The sequence below is a fragment of the Cnephaeus nilssonii genome, assembly GCF_951640355.1.
Source record: "Cnephaeus nilssonii genome assembly, chromosome: 3".
Lineage (NCBI taxonomy): Eukaryota > Metazoa > Chordata > Mammalia > Chiroptera > Vespertilionidae > Cnephaeus > Cnephaeus nilssonii.
The window spans coordinates 43,751,026-43,766,306 of record NC_137074.1 but is presented as its reverse complement, the minus strand read 5'-3'; the positions used below and the strand labels follow the sequence as shown (position 1 = coordinate 43,766,306).

The 15,281-nt window shown below is 44.3% G+C and overlaps 1 protein-coding gene across 5 annotated transcripts in view; it reads left to right on the top strand.

The window, feature by feature from the left end:
- DGKG (diacylglycerol kinase gamma) overlaps positions 1-15,281 on the top strand; it is a gene marked incomplete at its 5' end in the record, with an annotated part of 157,826 nt that overhangs the window by 21,715 nt on the left and 120,830 nt on the right. For 3 of the 5 annotated variants that reach the window (XM_079766047.1, XM_079766046.1, XM_079766044.1), the window contains 4 exons: positions 2,794-2,959; positions 3,465-3,527; positions 9,841-10,011; positions 13,827-13,876. In XM_079766047.1, coding sequence (XP_079622173.1) covers positions 2,794-2,959; positions 3,465-3,527; positions 9,841-10,011; positions 13,827-13,876 — 450 coding nt within the window. The remainder of the gene's footprint in view (positions 1-2,793; positions 2,960-3,464; positions 3,528-9,840; positions 10,012-13,826; positions 13,877-15,281) is intronic. The other 2 variants (XM_079766048.1, XM_079766045.1) reach the window with 1 other exon arrangement.

Genomic DNA, 15,281 nt, shown 5'->3' with positions numbered 1-15,281 from the left:
CAGGTAGGATACGTGCAACAGAAGTCTGAAATCAGGGTCCATGGGGCCTGCAATGGCCCCCTTGTCAGGTTGGTGGTAGATGGGCAATGGACACAAGCAGACCTGGATGTGACAGACATTGCAAAAGAACAGCAGACAGAAGGGAGAGACAAGAACTAGTCTCAGACTGCTGGGAGTCCAAAGCTGAGCCTGGGATGTTGGGAGAATAATGGCATTATTGACATTAACAGAAACTGCTGGAAGGTTTAGGGAGGAAGCTAATTGAGGTTTAGAACTTGAGGTCTCCTAGCCCAGCACTCACAATATACTGAAGAAGAAACAGAGTTTAAAAGAAAGGAGAACCAGCCAGGAGATCTCCTAAATCTCACACTGACCTTGTTTGACAGTCTTTCAGCTTTGTTTTTTGGGGGTTTTTGTTGTTGTTTTGTTTTGTTTTGTTTATTTGTTTTTAATATATTTTATTGATTTTTTACAGAGAGGAAGGGAGAGGGAGAGAGAGTTAGAAACACTGATCAGCTGCCTCATGCACACCCTCTACTGGGGATGTGCCCACAACCAAGGTACATGCCCTTGACCGGAATCGAACCTGGGGTCCTTCAGTCCACAGGCCGACGCTCTATCCACTTAGCCAAACCAGTCAGGTCTCAGCTTTGGTTTTTAAAGAGCATTGCAATTAGGCTTTGTTTAATGTTCTTTTTATTAAATCACTTAGTACAATCTATTTTCCAGAAATATTTTATGCTAATAGTTTTTAATTTGATGCTAACCAAAAATGAAAAGATTAGCAGGACATTTTGGAACTCAAAGCTACGTTTTAAAATAGTACTTGTCAACTGAAAGAGCACAAAAGAAAAAACAATGCAAAAAAAAGCCTTTAAAAAAAAAAAAAAGAATAACAGTGCTCTCAGCAAATACTTAGTCAAATCAAAGAAGAGAACCAAAATACTACCAGACCATGGAAAATCAAGAATTTCAAGAAGAAAAGTGAATGGAATGCTACAGAGAAGCCAAAGATGAGAAAGTCTAAAAGCGACAACTGCATCTGTGACCTTCAGGAGAGCAGGGCCAGAATCCAAAGCGAATGAGATTAAGCAGGTGAGGAGCCTAATCGGGTCTGTTTGGAGGAATTTGAAGGGGAAGGGAAGAAGGGCAGGCTAGTATCTCAACTAGCCAGCAATTTCTTTGGAATGGTGACCTTGAACATGCTTGCAAGTAGAGAAGCAGATGCTGGGAGATGCCATCAGAGGCAGGGAGGGTGGAGTCAAAGGTCATGTTGGGTGGAAAGTAGGAGGGAAAGTTTTTGCACTTGCATACTGGGAAATGGGAGGTGGATGTGTGAGGAAAAGACATCTGTGCTGATAAGGTTGTGAAGACAGATGGACAAAAAGTGGATGAGACAGAGAGAGACAGAGACTCAGGGGCCAAAAAGACTGGGAGGGAGACAGAGATTGGTAGCTGTTGCAGGAAATATGAGCTCAACATTTGCTTAGAAATCCCTTTATCTGGTAAGAGCCTATATTATCCTCTCTCCTCCAATCTGCAAAGGAAATATATAGAATAGCTCTGCCTGGGGTTGAATAGAACTGCCTGTGACTTCCCAATGGGGTCAGGAGGGCATCCCTTGTTTTTAAGGCCAAGACTTTGTATCTCAAACCTGATGGTACCCAGGCAAGCCAGCTCCTGGTTCTGGAAAGGCTCTCAGAGCTTCCGGAAGAGACAGGGGGTTAAATGCTATCAACATTTTAGAGGGAGAGTCAAGTAGGATCCCAACCAGGGATTTTATTCTCCTGACTGTTATTATTCACAAAAGCCTGCACAGCGGATCTTGGAGTAATGCTTCCTCAAATGAGCTCCAGGAGCACCTGCCGATTTGATGAAGAATCTGATGCCATCAAAGCAGGAGCCAGTGATGACTCACTGCAAACTGTTGCTGAGTATTGCTGAGTGCAGCAGCCCTCCCTGGCATGGTCGCTCCCAGCCTGGGCCCGGGAGCCCAGAGGCACTGGGAGAAAGACAGCAGGGAGAAGCTCTAGTTTGGGGCATCTTTCTCGGTTCTACCCTCTGTTCTTGGCTTCCTGCTCTTCTCCCGGTGCCTAAAACCTTCACAAGGACATGTTTTGAGAGTAGCTGAGCCAGACACATACCCTCCCCCCTGTTAATCTTGAGGTTTGTCCAGGGAAGGTCAGTTATGAAAAAATAAAGGATGGAGCCTGTCCTTTTCTCTTCTAGCTCTCTCCTCTTTCTTTTTTTTTTTTTTTTTTTTTTAGAGACCTAAATACTCAGGAATTATCTTACTCACAGCACAAGGAGAAAGAAAATTGACATATCACAGAAAAGCCATTCTTTTCCATCGTGTTTTCAACGGCATGCTTCATCTTAACCAGGATTCCAGGGCGCTGACCTAGTCTTGCTCATTGGAGACCAGTCCTTCCCAGGGGTCTGCATGCAGGCAGAGCCCTGCCCTGGGGCCTCCACGCCCAGAGCTCACTCTCCATCACTCCCTTTTCTACCTAAATTTAGTAGTGTGTTGTTACAAAAGCCTCCTGTGGTTCCCTGCCCCACTAAGCCCTGCAGCCTCCAGTGTTCTCTCTTCACCTCCCCCATCTGCTTCTTGTGCCTGTCTTCTCTGTCACCTCCTGGCCTTTTCATTCCTGCCCCCACCAACCCCTCCACTTCCTTCCACTTTCCTTTTCATTTCTCTCACCTGCCAGCTCCCCGATTCCTTTTCCTTCTGTGCCTCCTCTCTGTCCTTGGAGTCTCTCCACTGACTTTGCCCTTTTTGTCCCTTTTCAGACAATTAGCTATGACGTCTTCAAGCTGTTCATGAGGGCATACCTGGAGGTGGACCTGCCCCAGCCACTGAGCACACACCTCTTCCTGGCCTTCAGCCAGAAGCCCAGACAGGAGGTCCCTGACCACCCAAAGGAGGGGACCAGCAACAGTGAGGCCAGTGCCCCAGGTACATGGATCAGCATTCCATGGAAGAGAGATTTTGCATCTCTAACCCACTCGCCACAGGCATAGTAATTTCCCTATGGAGTATGACTGGGGAACAGGGGGCCAGACCTCCTTTCTTCAGTGGAACTCACAGGCAGCCCTGTCTGATGGATCTCTCAGTAAGGGGGCGGGGCATAATTCTTGCCACTCAGGATCAGAGGGGAGGATGGGGGAAGAGGAGCACAGGGAGAAGAGAGCCTTCCGCAAAGGCTGCCACATCCAGCTAGTGTGCCCAGGCTGCAACCAACCTGGGAGTGTCGCAAAGGTATGGTATGGTCACTGTTTCCTGAAACTTGAGTTATAATGGGGGAAACACAGTCAACCCCAACAAGTAAGCATGAACCCAGCTGACACCCAGAGACACAGATGCAATCCAAGTGATCCAGACCTCGAAGAAGGCCCCCTACCTGCCCCTCTTGGAAGCTGGGGGTGTGGGCTGGCCTCTAAATCTTCTCTTTGTTCTTCAGATTCTAATGTACAGAATGTGGATAATGCTGCCAAAGCTGATGAGGCCTGTGCTCCTGAAACGGGTAAGTCTTTGGAATATAAGATTTGGGGAGGAGGGAGGAAGACCTCATTCTTGAGGCAGACTGGGGAAACCTAACCAGCAGTTCTGTCTCCATGTAATTGTATGCTCCTGAGCAGAGCCTGTCTGCCTCCATCTCTGGGGCCCCTGCCAGGCAAATGTACTGGGACTCTGTGGCTGGGTGACAGTTCTTAGGCTAAGGTACAGATGACTCTACCAGTAGGTGGCTGGAGTGGGGGAGAGCAAGGTAAGAGTTTGCTTTGGTTGAATACCAACAGCATTCAAAATGCAGGTTTGCGTAAGATGGGAGGAGGAGCAAGGGAAGCCGGCTACCATTGTTTGGAAGGTCTATTTGCCAGGCACTTCCTTTATTTAGCCTTCACAGTCATACCACCTTCCACGTTAAGGAACTGAGGCTTTAGCAGTTTATAAGCCACTCTATGACCTGCAGAGCTAGGATTCAATCCAGACTTGTCCAACCCCTAAATTCCTGCTCTTTCCTACAATATCTCTGTGCCAGTTTCCCCATCTGTAACATGAGTTGATAATGTGTTGATATGGAGGTTGAGTTTTATGTATAAAGTGCTTAGCACAGCACCTGAATCATAGTGAATGTTCAATAAATATCAGCAATTATTATTCAGGCCACCTCTCTAGAAGTGCATTTTTAATTGATTTTTTAAATTACAATTGACACACAATATCATATTACTTTCAGGTGAGTATACTTTACTCTTAACTCATCATGGTCTGCCAAGATCTCCTTCAACCTGCATCTTCAGTTGCCAAGCATATCCATTGGGCATCCTATTCCCATGGAAGGGCTCTCAGGGGCTCTCCTCCTCCCAGCTTCTCTTGAGGAATTAAATACAAAGAGTCAGAGAGTTAGGCCTAATTTTCTACAGGCCTATTATTGTCTGGAAAATATTGAGTCACATTGATGAGTTCCAACTCTTGGGATGTGCCCAGGGAATACAGAATACAGTTTCATTGTATCTTTCACATCTATATATATAAAAGCCTAAGCGATTGCCCAACCATCAGACCGGTAGCTATGACGCGCACTGACCACCAGGGGGAAGACGCTCAATGCAGGAGCTGCAGAGCTGCGGTGACTTGGCAGCTGCGGTTCTCGGGTGATGCACCTGGAACTAGAGAGGAGGGAGCCCGATTCCAGGGTGCGTCACCCAAGAACTGCCCTCTCGCAATCCGGGAGCCCTAGAGGGATGTCAGAGAGCCGGTTTCAGCCCGATCCCCAACAGGCCAGGCTGACAGACCCCACTGGTGCACAAATCCTTGCACCGGGCCTCTAGTATATATAAAGCATGATAGATATGAAATAATACAACTGAATGAGAACTAATTGGAACAGGGACCTAGGATCTGAAAATTTCTTAGAGTAGTTTGACTCTTTTCCCCTATCATAGTAAAAAGGATAACTAGAAAGAGCATTAAGTTTTCAATATTTAACTGAAAGACTGGGGATATCAGAAATTTACTATGGATGGAAAGCAGAACATGGTTGGGAATGGAAATTCCAGGTTACTCATGGAGCTCCAGCGAGCAAGGACTCAGAGCATCGGCGCCTTCCTGAGGCTTTCAGGGACAATGGCAGGGCAAGACTCTACAAGGTACGGGCTCACTCATCCCCCTGCTAGCATCCCACCCCACCATGCTATACATTGCCCCTTGGGTAAGTGGAATTAAATAACAAATAAGCCTCAAATCTTACGTGGAATAGAAGAGGCATATTCTGACACAAATCATTCTCCTGTAGGAAAGAAAAGATTAAACTGGAAGCTTTGAGATTCTAAACTCTCAGCAAGAAAATCAACTATGAAAAGAATTTGGCCCCCCCTCAATTTTTTACCCAGAGAAGTTATATTTCATCCCCTGAACTACCAAATTGTCTGGGAATGATTTGTCTTATGACCAAAGTTTCAGAGGTACCAAGAACAGATTTATTGGGGATGCTGTCATGTGATATTTGAGAAAAGATAATTGAGGATGATAATGAAAGTTGGCTGACTTATTTGACCCCCATGCATATTGACGATACCTATATCATTCTGGGTCTGAGAGCAACTTCCAGAGTCCCTCCTAGAGAAGCGATTTGTGATGCATTGTTTTGCTTGTGTATGGGGAACATCAGTCTCCTGTGGTCAAATCTTGAAAGGGCTGGCTGCTGGCCCAGGGAGGTGTATAACTTTGTTTTTTTAATCTTCTTTCATGATTCAAGATTTAAAGTAGAAAATCCTTTTCTTGTTAGGCCACCTTTCATGGATGACTTCATTAGATGTTCTTGTTCATTAGAAAAAAATAGCATAGGGCCAGGCAGACACCACAGAGAGGGCCTGTCCTAGCAAGGAAGAGCCAAGTTCTGGAATCACCTAAGTTCAGGCCATTGGTTGAACATTCCAACCTTTTTCCTGTTGCCCATGAGAACCCAGAGTAGGAAACTAAATTCTTATTTGATATGGCCTTTTTGTGTTTTCTGTGAGTGGCATCCTCTTACTGGACATTCAGAGATGATTTTTAGTGGGCATGTATATAGGGAGAAGAGAGACAACCCTCATAGTGCCTCAAAAAAGTATAATTCACATAATGAAATATAGGTGCTTCATTTTCTGTAGTAATAACCTTATATTTCTGATCCAGAGAACAGAATGTGGAAGGGACAGCTTTCCTACCTATGAAAAGGAACATTTCAGAGGGAAAATGTACTTTATTCCTTGGTAGAATAAGCCATTTTCTTCATATTCTTAATTCAACTGATTAGGTTTGCAATTAGTCAAAATTCTTCCTAGTTTCTAGAAATTAGTTGATGTGTCAAGCCCATGTTTTTCTTTTGACTAATCAGCTTTTATTTATCATAAAATGCATTTCAGATGACAATTGTGAAAAGGTGTATTGGAAAATGATCAATTATTTGGATTTTGTAATCTGAGACAAAGTTACCTTTATAAATTGAATGTGTTCCTCCAAAAAGTAGATTAAATGATATCGATCTCTTGGTTACTGATATTACTAAAATTACTATCATCTTTTCTTTTTTTAATTCTTTTTTTTAATCTTTATTTTTGAGATTATAACCGATAATAATTTTTTCTCCCCATAGCTCCCCTCCACCTGGTTTCCGCCCCGCCCCAGGCCTTCACCACCCTATCATCTGTGTCCATAGGTAATGCATACATGCGTATGAGATCTTTGTTTAATCTCTTCCTGTCCCTCCACCCTCCCTTCCCTCTGAGAATCGTTAGTCTGTTCCATTTTCATGCCTCTGATTCTATTCACCAGTTTATTCTGTTCATTAGATTTCTTATTTGTTTGATTTTTATATTCAATTGTTGATAGATACATATCATATTTGTTGCCATTTTGTTGTTCATATTTTTTATCTTTTTTTTCTTCTTCCTTTTCTTAAAGAATACACTTCAGCATTTCATATAATACTGGTTTGGTGGTGATGAACTCCTTTAGCTTTTTCTTGTCTGTGAAGCTCTTTATCTGACCTTCAATTCTAAATGATAGCTTTGCTGGGTAGAGTAATCTTGGTTGTAGGTCCTGCTATTCATCACTTTGAATATTTCTTGCCACTCCCTCCTGGCCTGCATAGTTTCTGTTGAGAAATTAGCTGACAGTCATATGGGTACTCCCTTGTAGGTAACTTACTGCTTTTCTCTTGCTGATTTTAAGGTTCTCTCTTTGTCTTTAGCCTGTGGCATTTTAATTATGATGTGTCTTGGTGTTGGTCCTCTTTGGGTTTCTCTTGTTTGGGGTTATCTGTGCTGCCTGGATTTGTAAGTCTATTTCTTTCACCAGGTAGGGGAAGTTTTCTGTCATTATTTCTTCAAATAGGTTTTCAATATCTTCTTCTGGCACCCCCATAATTCGGATGTTGATATACTTAAAGTTGTCCCAGAGGCTCCTTACACTATCTTTATATTTTTAGATTCTTTTTTCTTTTTGCTCTTCTGTTTGGGTATTTCTTGCTTCCTCATATTTCAAATAGTTGATTTGATTCTCTGGATCCTCTGGTCTACTGTTATATCCCTGTATATTATTCTTTATTTCAGTCAGTGTATGCTTAATTTCTGACTGGTCCTTTTCCATTATTTCTTTGGCATTCTCACTAAGGTCCTTGAAAGTCTCACTAAGTCCCTTGGAGGTTTCTAGAAGATTCTTGAGTAACCTTATAACCGTGGTTTTGAATTCTATATCCAGTAGTTTGCTTTCTTCCATTTCTTTCATTTGTGACCTGTTTCTTTGTCTCCACATTTTGGCTGGTTCCCTGTGTTGATAGAGTGGTTTTGTGTGCTAGGTGTCCTATAGGGCCCAGTGGCTCAGCCTCCCCAATAACATGAAGCAGACACTCTTGGTGCACCCTTTGTGGTCTGTGTCCACAGTCTTGTTGTAGTTGAGCCTTGATTACTGTTGGTGTCACTGGGAGGAATTGACCTCCAGGCTAACTGGCTGTGGGGACCAGCTGAGACTACAGTGGGAGAGCGGTTGTGCAGGAGACACCCTTATGGAGCAGGACTTACTTCACTGGGGCTTTGGTGCTTGACTGTGTAGCTTATGGATGTATAGAGTTGTAATCTGGTATGGTGTGACACTAAACTTCTATTGGGTCTCCAGGGAGGTGTAAAGTCAGCCACTATCTGGGTCCATGCAGCAGGAGCTACAGAAAAATCTGCAGATTCCTCTTCTTTGTATTGGGTTTGAAAGGCAGGCTGGTGCTGGTGCTGGGTCTTGGGCCTTTTATTAATAGGTTTGGGGCTCCCTAACCCAGCTGCAGCTTGTTTGACAGGTTTTAGCCTAAGCAAGGACAGGCCATTCATATGCAAAAGCCACTGCATGCAGCTTGGGTGGGGTTGTGAATTGGATGAGGCGGGGTCTTAGGGAATCACCTGGGCAGAGCAAACAGAAATGGCTGCCAGTCAGCCCTGCAACTGGGAAGGTCCCAGGTTAGGAACAATGACCGCTGTGAGTACCTCTGTTTGGGAGAAAGCTACCCCCAGAGTTCCTGTCCCAATGCCAGACAATCCAGTTTCTCCTCATATATGTCTGTGTCTCCTAGAGCCTTGCCTTGCACTGGAGCTCAGAGGAAGTGGGAGCTTGTAAGTTGTTTGAGTGCTGGCCTTTTAGAGGAACAGCTGGGTCTCCAGCAGCCTCTGTGTCACTGAGCCCCAACCCCCATTGGTTTTTACAGAACTGCCCATAGGGACTTCTTTTCCCAGCTCTGGGACCCTGGGCTGGGACCCCTTGCACCTCCAGGCAGCCTCTGCAGAGACGATCTCCCTCCCAATTAAAAAAAGTGGCCTCCTACCAGTCTCAGTGTGCTTTCTTCTTTACTTATCTAGTTGTTGGACTTCCATTCAGCCAGCTTTCCAGTGCTTCTGGATGATGGTTGTTCTGTATTTTGTAATTTTGATGTGGTTGTGGGAGGCAGTGAGAACAGGCGTTTACCTATGCTGCCATCTTGGTTCCCCATTCTACTATCATCTTTTCTGAAAACTCACAGAGTATAGGTGAATTTCTTACAGAGATATAGACACTTCAAAGAGTCAAAATGAGGTCCATTCTGAGTATAAACTCCACAAACTGGATTTCTGGGACCACTGATCTATAATAATAAAAGTGTAATATACAAATCGACCGAACGGCCAAACAGCAGAAAGACCATTCGAATGACCATGCTATGACACGTACTGGTGCCAGGCCAGCCAAGGCAGGTGCAATGTGATTGGTCGGGGGAGGGGGGGGCGCCATTGCCCCACAATCACCCCACAGAGGGAGGCTCAGGCCATTGGCCAGCAGGGTGATCAATCAGGGGGGCTCCACAATTGCCCCAAAGAGGGAGGCTCAGGCCACCCTCTGCAGGGCAATCGATTGGGGGGGGGGGGGTTGGGGGAGGGAGGATCCAAGATTGATTACCCTGCAGAGGGAGGCCCCAGTCACTGGCCTGCAGGGTGATTGACCGGGCGGGGGGGGGGGGGGATTGGGAGGGGGCCTCCGTGATCACCCCAAAGAGGGAGGCCCAGGCTACCTAGCCAGTGGTGCTGTGGCAGGTGGGCGGGGCCTCCCTCTGTGAGACAATCAATCGTGGAGCTCCCAGACTGAAAGAGGGCACAGACCGGGCTGAGGGACCCCTCCCAAGTGCATGAATTTCATGCACCGGGCCTCTAGTTTGATTATATTTATGTAACCAATGCTTTTGAAGATACTTACATAAACTTCTTGCCTCTGACATGAAAAGGATTTAATATTTACTAAACATTAAGAGTCCTCGAATGCTTTCCTCTTGCCTATTACAGAATCAGAGATCACCGAGAAGCAAGTGCCAGCTGAAGACCAAGGGGCTGCACTCTCCCTGGGAAACCCTGTTGCTCAATCTTTAGGCTCTCAACCCCCGACAGTGTACCTGAAGGATGTCGTGTGTTACCTGTCCCTGCTGGAGACAGGGAGGCCTCAGGATAAGCTAGAGTGTAAGTATTCACCCTGTCAAGGGCTTTTGGCTTTTTCCCAGGAGAAGGTTGAGTGTCCTACACATGATTGTAAACATGCTGGAGATTGTTCTGGGACCCCGGTTAGGGGTCCTGCTTCCTTAGGGGAGGTTTTACTGCCCTGTCATCAGCAGTGATGTGAACATTTCCTAGAATCCACCCTGGGGCACAGGACCAGGTATATAGAGAGTAGGGAGTACATTCAAGACCTTAATATTGAGGATCGGGATTTGGAAAGGAAAGGGGTCTCCACAAGGGATCGAGACTCCACTCCTTTGCTGGCAGGACTCCCCGAGAGCCTATAACCAGGAAGCTGCTGCCTACTCGTAGTAGATTTTTCAAGGGAAGATATTTAGTATCTATCATTCTTCCCCTATTCTGTGCCCAAGCAACTCTATAACTATGAGAAATGTTGTTGTTGTTTTTTCTTTGAGATCTAATCAGCTTCCATCTTGTTAAAGCTTATTTACATTTTCATCCACCCTACCCCAAGTTTTTTGGCGTCTAGAGAAAGAGGTCTAGTTAATTAAGGGAGTTGAGCTGGGTTTCACACTACTACTAAAGTTGGTTTCAAAGATGTTCAGGAGGAAAATAACAGCTGGTGACAGAAAGGAAAGCCCAGAGTGGCTGACCGTCTTGCAGATGACTCACTCCAAGGGTGGTCTCACTGGCCTCTGAGATCCTCCAGGAAAACTTTTTAAAACAGGTAGTGATAGGAACTTGTTTAAAAATATATATTGTTTTGGTTTCTCTTAGGACCTTAACAGACATAAGGGGAAAACATACACATTATAGCAAAGTAAAAATTCCCGCAATTAGCTCTAGCCAGTGTGGCACCAGCCCATGTACCAAAGGGTCACAGGTTCAATTCCCGGTCAGGGCACATACGTAGGTTGCAGGTTTGATCCCGGGTCTGGGCACATACGGGGGCAACTGATCAATGTTTCTCTCTCACATGAGTGTTTCTCTCTTTCTCTCTCCCTCGCCCTTCCTCCCTCTCTAAAAATCAATGAAAAAGCATATCCTTCCATGAGGATTAAAAAAAAATCCAGCAATTAACAAGACTAGTCAACAAAATTAAACATTAGCAAGGAAAAATCTGACAAAGGTTAAACCTTGCCAAGAACAAAATGAAACAGTTTGCTCATTAGCTGATCTTAAAACCAACTCCCATAGGTTTGCGGTGTTAACGGTTGCAAGTCTTAAGCGCTAATTTGGAAACAAATGTAGCAGCTTTCTCTTTCTTCTGGCTAACGTTAAAAGTGAAATGTCAAATTATTTTCACCATCCAGCGGATTTTGAGTCGCAGGCATTATATTGTTCATAACTACCAAACAGGATGTGGCAGATGCTTCCGATTAGTGGCTCTCAGACTCAGTCTTGTACTTCCAATAAAAAGAAATTGCATATTAAAAAAATTTATTAGAGAAAATTTCCAACATAGATAAAAGTAGAGAGCACAATGAACTTAAATGTTCCTGTCAGCCACCTTCAACAATCACCAGTTTATTGTCAATTAGGGTTTATTTATACCTCCCATTTATTCCCTCTGTCTCAGATTGTTTTGAAACAAATTCCAGACCTCATATAATTTAATCTGTAAATATTTCAGTATGTACCTCTAAAATATGAGTTTTTCTTATATATAACCACAATGTCATTATCACATCTAAAGACAATAATTCCTTACTATTACCAAATATTCAGTCAGTATTCACATTTCCCCAATTATCTTATGTATTTTACCTGAGTCAGGATCTAGGTAAGGTCCATACACTGCCATTCATCACTATGTCTCTTCAATCTCTTTTATTCTTTTGTTTATTTTTTTTCCTTGCACTTTTCTGTTGCAGAAACTTGGTTGTTTGTCCTGTAGACATTTCTCTCTCTCTTTTTTTTTAATTAAACCAAATCAATTCAAATTCTTCTTTGGCCCTAGCTGATTTGGCTCAGTGGATAGAGCATCAGCCTGCAGACTGAAGGGTCCCAGGTTCAATTCGGGTCAAGGTCACATGCCTGGGTTGCAGACTTGATCCCCAGTAGGGGGTGTGCAGGAGGCAGCCAATCAATGATTCTCTCTCATCATTGATGTTTCTATCTCTCTCTCCCTCTCCCTTCTTCTTTAAAATCAATAAAAATATATTTTTAAAAAATTATCCCTTGATTTAAATAATTAAAAACAAGTTACGCCTTTCTTTTTAACAACCAAACATGTATCCCACCTATCAATAAAAAGTAATACAGTAATACCAATAACTCTCATCATTGAACACTTTTTATTTGCTGAGCACTTTAAGTGCATTATCTCACTTTAACCTCTTATTGGCCCTAGAAGGTCTAGATAATTATCCTCATTTTACATGTAAGAAAGCACAGAATGGTTAAATGACTTGTCCAAGGCCAGGCTGCTAGATAGGATGCTTACTCATACTTTCTGCTTCTACTCTTCATGCACAGTAGGACCAGGAGAGCTCCATGTTAGAGTCACCCTATCCAGGGCCCGGGAGCAACATAGTGGGAGGTCTGTCCTTCTTTACATCATTCAACCATCTGTCTGGCGAGTCAGCCTCATATGCTAAGTGCCTCTGACCGGACATTCTGAGGAGTCACAAGGAATCAAAAGCCCATGACCCTCCTTTACACAACTTAAACTCCAACCAGGAATGAACCACTGAACAAACACAAGCTGCAGAGACATTAAAACACGTGGACGAGAGTGACGACATGAGGGCAACTTAAGGAATGCTGTAACCCTGTGGGAGATCCAGAGTGTCTGTGGGGGGATGAGGTGGGGAGGTCAGGGGTGGCTCACAGAGAAAGCAGGCATGAGGAAGGGTTAAAGAATGGGAGGAAAATGAAGACATGTTCAGCTCTGCTCCCCACCCTGCTTACTTCTGAGACCACAGACACATCTCTGTCTTTTAGATGAATAAAATGTAAGCTGCCAGGTCCCATAAGTGAACATTGAGTCCTTTGCTCCAATTTCTCTCCCGGATCTTCCTTATTCTATGTCACTGCTCTACTTCTAGAACATGATAGAGTAAGTTTGTGATGGCATGTTGACATACTATTCTTCTAGACAAAGAAATACAATAGATTCTATAATAGCAACTGCTTCATAGCATATGGAAGATTAAATGACCAATAATGATAAAGTGCCTATACCTATTAAATGCATATATAAATGTTCCTTAATGAAATGAAATAAAAATAAGTAACATCTGTTGAGTGCTTTCTACATTCCAAGCATTGTAGAGTTGGCAAATAATTTATATATTATTCCTCATTTTAAAAAAATCTAGGACAAAGAAACTATTTTAATCTCCATTTTACAGATGAAGAAAATGAGCCTGAATGACTTACTTGACTCCCTAGAGGTGGTAGGGGCAGAGCCAAGATTTGAATCTGCCTAACTCCACACCCTTCTGCATGCAATAGGAGCAATGTTCTAACTATACTTCTGGTACCCCAGCCCACCATCATCTGGGCATTTGCTCTGAGTTGTGTTCCAGTGATGCTGAAAGGTGTGAATGCCCTACAGGGAGTCACACTCATGACCTGGATCTCGGCTACAGAGTTATTGCAGTTCCAGAAGCCAGGTGGCTTGGTTCTCCTCCCTCTCTCCTCTTCCCTGTAAGGAAATCAGATTCTGTGCCTTTGGAGGATGGGTGAGCTGGCTGCAATAGCCTTTGCCCTAGTGATGGTCAGAACTGATCTGAAAACTAGCAGCAACAGAGCCTGAGCCAGTCCCTGGTGCCTGGAGGATGCCTCAAGCCTCATCTCTGTGTTTCTTGCAGTCATGTTTCGTCTCTATGATTCGGATGAGAATGGTCTCCTGGATCAAGCGGTAAGCTCTCAAAATATCCTTCCAAGAAAGGCTGGGGGAGAAGGGAACAGGTGGAGGAAGAGTCCAGAACTCTTTATAGGAGTTCTGTCTTTATAAGAATAGCTATGTCTCAATATGGGCTGCAGAAATGAGTAGAATCCCCACCTTCTATTTCCAAAGAGCCAGCCAGTAGGAGAGTGAACTCCAACTTGCCTCTTCATTCCAGAAGCCCAGGATTATAAAATCTTAGAATGGGGAGGTGCTTTAGTATCTTATCTAGTTTAATTCCCTAATGGGTTCAGAACTTCTCCCTGCAATTCCCTGCTGGAGTCCAGGAGCCGAGGGGAGGAGGTAGGAAAGGCAGCAAGACCAGGGCAAGAGGGCAGGGGAAAGCAGGTAACTGCTGGTGCGCTTCTGCATCACCGTCACCTTCCTCTCATTCCCCGGACTCTAGGAGTCTCATTCGTCTGCTTGGAGCACATGATCCTATTTCAATGTACCTGAGAAAACCTGAGGTCTGTCTCCCCCCTCTCCTGCCCAATTCCCTCAGGAATAGACAGGGATAGGTCAGTGATCATGAAGTGAGAGGAAGGATAGAAAATGAAGAAGGCAGAGAGGGGAGATGGCAAATAGAGTCAGGCAGGACTTGTCTTCATGACTGGCAATGTGAAAGGTGGAACTCTTTCACAGAAAGGCTCTGAGGTTGAGGCGCATAGGGCTGAGTCAGAACAGAGGGAAGAAAAAAGGGAACAAGTTCACTAAACGAACTAAGTCATTCCAATTTCCTCCAAACTCCAGGGTGTCTTTGTGGGAGCCCTATGGCCACATTGCAATGCTGTGGTTTATGTCATGTGAGGGAACATGCATGTATTAACTACCTACTATGTGCCAGGCACTGTTCTAAATACTGGGTATATATCAGTGAGCCAACTGACAAAAAAAACCCCACAAACCTATGCCCTTATGAAGCTTTCATTTTAGTGCAAACTCACACACTGAAAAACATAGTAAAATGTGTGCTGGGAGAAAAATAAAGAGAAAAAGTATTGGAGGGAGCTGCTGTTTTAACTGGATGAGCTAAGGAAGGTCCCCCTGAGGAGGGGATGTCTGAACAGAGACTTAGAGGTGAGGGACTATAAGTCCTGGGAACACCTAAGTCTAGAGGAAGTGCCTTCCAGGAGAGGGAACAGAGAGTGCAAAGGTCCTGAGGGGTGCCTGGAATGTTAGCAGATTAACTAGGAGCCCAGAGTGACTGTAGCAGAATGAATGAACAGGTGAGGTCAGAGTGAGTAAGCAATAAGAGATGAGATCAGAGAAGAAATGGGATAGGGGTAGAGGAAGTTTGCAAAGCATTATGAAGCCTTTTAGGTGCTTGAAAGGGTTTACTTTTAACTCTGGATAAATGGAGAACCATTGGATATTTCGC